Source organism: Gobio gobio (genome assembly GCF_949357685.1).
Source record: "Gobio gobio genome assembly, chromosome: 21".
Classification (NCBI taxonomy): domain Eukaryota; kingdom Metazoa; phylum Chordata; class Actinopteri; order Cypriniformes; family Gobionidae; genus Gobio; species Gobio gobio.
Window position 1 is genome coordinate 9,035,883 of NC_137117.1, and position 7,347 is coordinate 9,043,229.

A 7,347-nucleotide genomic window follows, 5' to 3' on the forward strand; every position below is an offset into this window, starting at 1 on the left:
GTTTGTGTTTTCTTCCAGATTTCTCTCTGTCACTTCTTTTTCAACATCTGTGGCATCCTACTGTGGTATCCCATCCCCTTCACGCGCATCCCTATCCGAATGGCCAAAGCTCTGGGCAACCGCACGGCCAAGTACCGCTGGTTCGCGGCGCTGTATCTCTTCCTGTGCTTCCTCCTCTTCCCGCTGTCAGTCCTGGGCCTCTCCATCGCGGGGTGGCAGGTCCTGGTGGGGGTCGGAGTGCCAGTGGTGGTCTTTGCGATCGTTGTGGTCGTGGTGAACATCATGCAGAAACGCTGCCCGCGTTTCCTGCCCTCATTCCTCCGCAGCTGGGACTTCCTGCCCAAACCGCTGCACTCCCTCAAACCCTGGGACAGAGTGGTGACCGCCGGCATGACTTTCTGCAGGACTCGCTGCTGCTGCTGCTGCAAGTGTTGCAAAGAGAACCCGAAGGATGAAGAGACGGACATGAAAACCAACGATAGGAGATTAGAGATGTATGACAACCCAGCGCTCACTATAGAGGATGAGGGCAAAATAACTGCAACGCATTTATAGCGCTTAACGGACCCTTTTTATGGAAATCATTGTTTTTAATGTAACCAGCATGTGTCGTGCAAGATTTCAGAACTAGTAATACAGCACTGGATACAAGCTGCTAGTGATTTTTAGTAATGCGTTCACCTCGTGTTAAAATGTAGATGACTCCACTTAATTCTACTTGAAGCTTTTCACGTCTTCGGACTCTTATTTATTCTGAAATGGTTTGTTTTTGAGGCAGTGCTTAGAATACTGCATTACATTCATGTGCCACTTTGTTGTTAATGACCGCAAAATATTTAATCGCTACATTAATTTAACTCCATAAGCTTTTGCTAAATGTTTAAAGAACCTGTGAAGCTAACGTCCCGCCCCAACTTCCTGTTTTAACAGGAAATATATCAGCACAGGAAAGAATAATACACTTGCCAAGAACTTAGCAAGGTCTTTCAGAACAATACATCAGGTACACTGACTATAGTAAAATGACACCATGGTGCAGAAGTTGCTACCTGATCAGGGTTTCCACGGGTCTTAATTTGACCTTCTACAATTGAATGTCTTAAATTGGAGCAGAAAGTCTTAAAATCAATATGCCATTAAATTAGCACCCTATGATTTCTGCGATGCAGAAAATGTGGATGGAATTGCAGAATCCATTCATAAAAATGGAGTTTACTGTAGCGTGCGGGATGTCATAGAATTTGCCGATTTTTGGATGAATAAATTGAAAGGGTCAGTACACTTAAAGGGATAGTTCACCCAAAAATGTTATTCTGTCATCATTTACTCACTCTCATGTGAAATAATAAAAAGTTCACCCAAAAACAGAAAAAACTGAATTTGGTAAAAATTAAATTAAATTTGAAAACGTATATTTTTTTGTTAAACTTTTAATAAATTGCTGTTAAATTGTATACGTTTCATGATTTCAATTTAGAAATGCTTTTTGACCAATACAATTTAATTTAACCATTAAAATAAAAATAAAAAAATCAATAAAATGGGTTTCATAGGGCCCTAAATTAAATTGCAAAGAAAAAAATAATTGTTTTCCAGTACAAATATCTGAATAATCAAGATGCATTTACTTGACATGAAAAATAAAGAAATTTTACTAAATTAAGTGTTTATGCTTAAAACAAGAACAAGCATATGTCATTCGGTATGCAAATTACTTTCTTTATTTGAATTAAGTTGATTTTTCTCAACCCATTGGCAGATTTGTTCTTGTTTTAAGCATAAAATCACTTGTTTCACAAGATTTTTGCTTCCCAAGTAAATGTATCTTGATTTAAGAATCTTTTAGATATTTGCACTGAAAGAGAACATCGCTCTTTTTTTGGTAGTGTGATCTATATTTCGAAGATTATTAAAAAGTAATGGAGATCTGTTGGAATTTGTATTGTCAAACTTTAAAGGGTTGCTAATACAATTCATTCTGTGCTTTCTAGACATATACATTTAGAGAAAATATTGATGTGTTCCCTTCAATTCATTCCTTCAATTCTTTATTGGTCTTAAGGTCTTAAACCTGCAGAAACCCTGCTAATCATCTGTAACCGTTGATGCCGCTGATATTGTGGTTCTTTGTACCTGTATGTTTTCATGAAATTGTATGAATCTTCAGTATTTGTCCAAAAAAAAATGCTAATGTGGAGGTAAGCATGAAAAAAAAAGCAGACTCTTGACTGTAATTTTGCACATCATGTGGAACTATGTAAAGATGCATTTGTTTGTTTTTAGATATTTGTAAACATAAAATTTGAGATGTTTTGTTAATGTCTGATTTGTACTGTTGCATTTTGTATATTTCATTAAGACTTTTAGACTTAAAGTATTTCTTTACTCAGAAATGGAAGATATTCTCTTTAAATAAACGTTGAAAACATCATGAGGACACTGAGTTTTATATCTTTGAAAACCCGAATTGTGTAATATTTTCTTTAAGACCTACTTAGATAAGGAGTTACAGATTAACAATTTCAGTCTCTTTATAGCTTTGTATTGTTAATCAGAGATGATCCAGTTTCAGGTTGTTTTGTTTGAATTTTTAATTACGATACTTATCAGAATGTGTGGGCGAGCTCTGTAAATGTTGTCATAAGTGTACGGTAAGTAATGAGACACTAGCCAGAAACAGTGCACTAAGTTCAGACTTCTTCATAGATGAAACTGAAACAATACGGATGTATTTATACTATATGAGTATGCTTGGGGATGAGGCCAAAGACTAATTGTTTTATGGAGCCTGGAATGTCACCTGTAGGGCCAACAAAAAAAAACAAGATCCTTGAATCCATGGCCATGGTTTTGCCATTTGTCACCTCACTTTATAAAACATACTCACAGATTCTTCAAAGTTGTTCCCTCGGTTTAACAGATCGTGCCCATGGAATAATGAACTACCAATCTGTGCTCTCAGATTTGTAAACCGTTCCTTCAGTTTGTACCCAAGAATTCATAAACCATTAATTTATTTGTTACAACATGAAGCACATTTAGGTTGTCACTTTTCCAGTAAGGAAACATACAGTGTGCAATATATTTTATAAAGCCATTTGATTCAAGATTGTTTAGGTACACAAGGTCAGCGAACATACATATAGCATTTGAATAAGGTAAACAGAAACTCAAGCATGGGAACCAATGAGGTTCATTCTTGTGTTACGCACATAGACTGTAAAAAAAAATAAGGATTCTGAAGAGCCGTTTTGAAGCGTAAAGTAGGGTCGAGCTGGCCATGGCCATCACTTGTCACTCCAGGATAATAGAAAATGGGCAAAGAGGCGGGATGTGGGTGGAGCTGAGGTGACGCGATGACTAACAGAACCAATGAGGTTAATTCTCGTGTTACGCAGCACGTTTGAGCTTCAGCAAGAACCAATGAGGTTCATTCTCGTGTTACGCAGCACGTTTGAGCTTCAGCAAGAACCAATGATGTTCATTCTTGTATTGCGCAGCACGTTTGAGCTTCAGCAAGAACCAATGAGGTTCATTCTCGTGTTACGCAGCACGTTTGAGCTTCAGCAAGAACCAATGAGGTTCATTCTCGTGTTGCGCAGCACGTTTGAGCTTTAGCAAGAACCAATGAGGTTCATTCTCGTGTTACGCAGCACGTTTGAGCTTCAGCAAGAACCAATGAGGTTCATTCTCGTGTTACGCAGCATGTTTGAGCTTCAGCAAGAACCAATGAGGTTCATTCTCGTGTTGCGCAGCACGTTTGAGCTTCAGCAAGAACCAATGAGGTTCATTCTCGTGTTACGCAGCACGTTTGAGCTTCAGCAAGAACCAATGAGGTTCATTCTCGTGTTGCGCAGCACGTTTGAGCTTCAGCAAGAACCAATGAGGTTCATTCTCGTGTTACGCAGCACGTTTGAGCTTCAGCAAGAACCAATGAGGTTCATTCTCGTGTTGCGCAGCACGTTTGAGCTTCAGCAAGAACCAATGAGGTTCATTCTCGTGTTGCGCAGCACGTTTGAGCTTCAGCAAGAACCAATGAGGTTCATTCTTGTATTGCGCAGCACGTTTGAGCTTCAGCAAGAACCAATGAGGTTCATTCTCGTGTTGCGCAGCACGTTTGAGCTTCAGCAAGAACCAATGAGGTTCATTCTCGTGTTGCGCAGCACGTTTGAGCTTCCTCGAGAACCATTGAGGTTCATTCTCGTGTTACGCAGCACGTTTGAGCTTCAGCAAGAACCAATGAGGTTCATTCTCGTGTTGCGCAGCACGTTTGAGCTTCAGCAAGAACCAATGAGGTTCATTCTCGTGTTACACAGCACGTTTGAGCTTCCTCAAGAACCAATGAGGTTCCTTCTCGTGTTGCGCAGTGCGTTTGAGCTTCAGCAAGAACCAATGAGGTTAATTCTCGTGTTACGCAGCACATTTGAGCTTCAGCAAGAACCAATGAGGTTCATTCTCGTGTTACGCAGCACGTTTGAGCTTCAGCAAGAACCAATGAGGTTCATTCTCGTGTTTCGCAGCACGTTTGAGCTTCCTTAAGAACCATTGAGGTTCATTCTCGTGTTACGCAGTGCGTTTGAGCTTCAGCAAGAACCAATGAGGTTCATTCTCGTGTTACGCAGCACGTTTGAGCTTCAGCAAGAACCAATGAGGTTCATTCTTGTGTTACATATCACATTTGAGCTTCAGCAAGAACCAATGAGGTTCATTCTTGTGTTACACATCACATTTGAGCTTCAGCAAGAACCAATGAGGTTCATTCTTGTGTTGCGCAGCACGTTTGAGCTTCAGCAAGAACCAATGAGGTTCATTCTCGTGTTACGCAGTACGTTTGAGCTTCAGCAAGAACCAATGAGGTTCATTCTCGTGTTACGCAGCACGTTTGAGCTTCCTCAAGAACCACTGAGGTTCATTCTCGTGTTTCGCAGCACGTTGAGCTTCCTCAAGAACCAATGAGGTTCCTTCTCGTGTTTCGCAGCACGTTTGAGCTTCAGCAAGAACCAATGAGGTTCATTCTTGTGTTGCGCAGCACGTTTGAGCTTCAGCAAGAACCAATGAGGTTCATTCTCGTGTTACGCAGCACGTTTGAGCTTCAGCAAGAACCAATGAGGTTCATTCTCGTGTTACGCAGCACGTTTGAGCTTCAGCAAGAACCAATGAGGTTAATTCTCGTGTTACGCAGCACGTTTGAGCTTCCTCAAGAACCAATGAGGTTCATTCTCGTGTTACCCAGCACGTTTGAGCTTCCTCAAGAACCAATGAGGTTCATTCTCGTGTTACCCAGCACGTTTGAGCTTCAGCAAGAACCAATGAGGTTAATTCTCGTGTTACGCAGCACGTTTGAGCTTCAGCAAGAACCAATGAGGTTCATTCTTGTGTTGCGCAGCACGTTTGAGCTTCAGCAAGAACCAATGAGGTTCATTCTCGTGTTACGCAGCACGTTTGAGCTTCAGCAAGAACCAATGAGGTTAATTCTCGTGTTTCGCAGCACGTTTGAGCTTCCTCAAGAACCATTGAGGTTCATTCTCGTGTTACGCAGCACGTTTGAGCTTCAGCAAGAACCAATGAGGTCCATTCTCGTGTTACGCAGCACGTTTGAGCTTCAGCAAGAACCAATGAGGTTCATTCTTGTGTTACATATCACATTTGAGCTTCAGCAAGAACCAATGAGGTTCATTCTTGTGTTACACATCACATTTGAGCTTCAGCAAGAACCAATGAGGTTCATTCTTGTGTTGCGCAGCACGTTTGAGCTTCAGCAAGAACCAATGAGGTTCATTCTCGTTTTACGCAGCACGTTTGAGCTTCAGCAAGAACCAATGAGGTTCATTCTCGTGTTACGCAGCACGTTTGAGCTTCCTCAAGAACCAATGAGGTTCATTCTCGTGTTTCGCAGCACGTTGAGCTTCCTCAAGAACCAATGAGGTTCATTCTCGTGTTTCGCAGCACGTTTGAGCTTCAGCAAGAACAAATGAGGTTCATTCTCGTGTTACGCAGCACGTTTGAGCTTCAGCAAGAACCAATGAGGTTCATTCTCGTGTTACGCAGCACGTTTGAGCTTCAGCAAGAACCAATGAGGTTCATTCTCGTGTTGCGCAGCACGTTTGAGCTTCAGCAAGAACCAATGAGGTTCATTCTCGTGTTACGCAGCACGTTTGAGCTTCAGCAAGAACCAATGAGGTTAATTCTCGTGTTTCGCAGCACGTTTGAACTTCCTCAAGAACCAATGAGGTTCATTCTCGTGTTACGCAGCACGTTTGAGCTTCCTCAAGAACCAATGAAGTTAATTCTCGTGTTTCGCAGCACGTTTGAGCTTCCTCAAGAACCAATGAGGTTCATTCTCGTGTTTTCGCAGCACGTTTGAGCTTCAGCAAGAACCAATGAGGTTCATTCTCGTGTTACGCAGCACGTTTGAGCTTCAGCAAGAACCAATGAGGTTAATTCTCGTGTTTCGCAGCACGTTTGAGCTTCCTCAAGAACCATTGAGGTTCATTCTCGTGTTACGCAGCACGTTTGAGCTTCAGCAAGAACCAATGAGGTCCATTCTCGTGTTACGCAGCACGTTTGAGCTTCAGCAAGAACCAATGAGGTTCATTCTTGTGTTACATATCACATTTGAGCTTCAGCGAGAACCAATGAGGTTCATTCTTGTGTTACACATCACATTTGAGCTTCAGCAAGAACCAATGAGGTTCATTCTTGTGTTGCGCAGCACGTTTGAGCTTCAGCAAGAACCAATGAGGTTCATTCTCGTTTTACGCAGCACGTTTGAGCTTCAGCAAGAACCAATGAGGTTCATTCTCGTGTTACGCAGCACGTTTGAGCTTCCTCAAGAACCAATGAGGTTCATTCTCGTGTTTCGCAGCACGTTGAGCTTCCTCAAGAACCAATGAGGTTCATTCTCGTGTTTCGCAGCACGTTTGAGCTTCAGCAAGAACAAATGAGGTTCATTCTCGTGTTACGCAGCACGTTTGAGCTTCAGCAAGAACCAATGAGGTTCATTCTCGTGTTACGCAGCACGTTTGAGCTTCAGCAAGAACCAATGAGGTTCATTCTCGTGTTGCGCAGCACGTTTGAGCTTCAGCAAGAACCAATGAGGTTCATTCTCGTGTTACGCAGCACGTTTGAGCTTCAGCAAGAACCAATGAGGTTAATTCTCGTGTTTCGCAGCACGTTTGAGCTTCCTCAAGAACCAATGAGGTTCATTCTCGTGTTACGCAGCACGTTTGAGCTTCCTCAAGAACCAATGAAGTTAATTCTCGTGTTTCGCAGCACGTTTGAGCTTCCTCAAGAACCAATGAGGTTCATTCTCGTGTTTTCGCAGCACGTTTGAGCTTCAGCAAGAAC

General features: G+C 41.9%; 1 protein-coding gene across 2 annotated transcripts in view; it reads left to right on the plus strand.

Moving 5' to 3' along the window:
• slc34a2b (solute carrier family 34 member 2b) overlaps positions 1-2,430 on the plus strand; it is a 35,001-nt gene extending 32,571 nt beyond the window's left edge. Inside the window, exons 13-14 of one of the 2 annotated variants that reach the window (XR_013815506.1) lie at positions 19-1,595; positions 1,817-2,430. Coding sequence is in view for 1 of the 2 variants with exons in the window: in XM_079803720.1 (XP_079659846.1) it covers positions 19-555 (537 nt within the window). In the remaining variant the exon portion in view is untranslated. Of the gene's footprint in view, positions 1-18 lie in introns of both variants that reach the window. The other variant, XM_079803720.1, reaches the window with a different exon arrangement.
• The last annotated feature ends 4,917 nt before the right edge of the window (positions 2,431-7,347 follow it).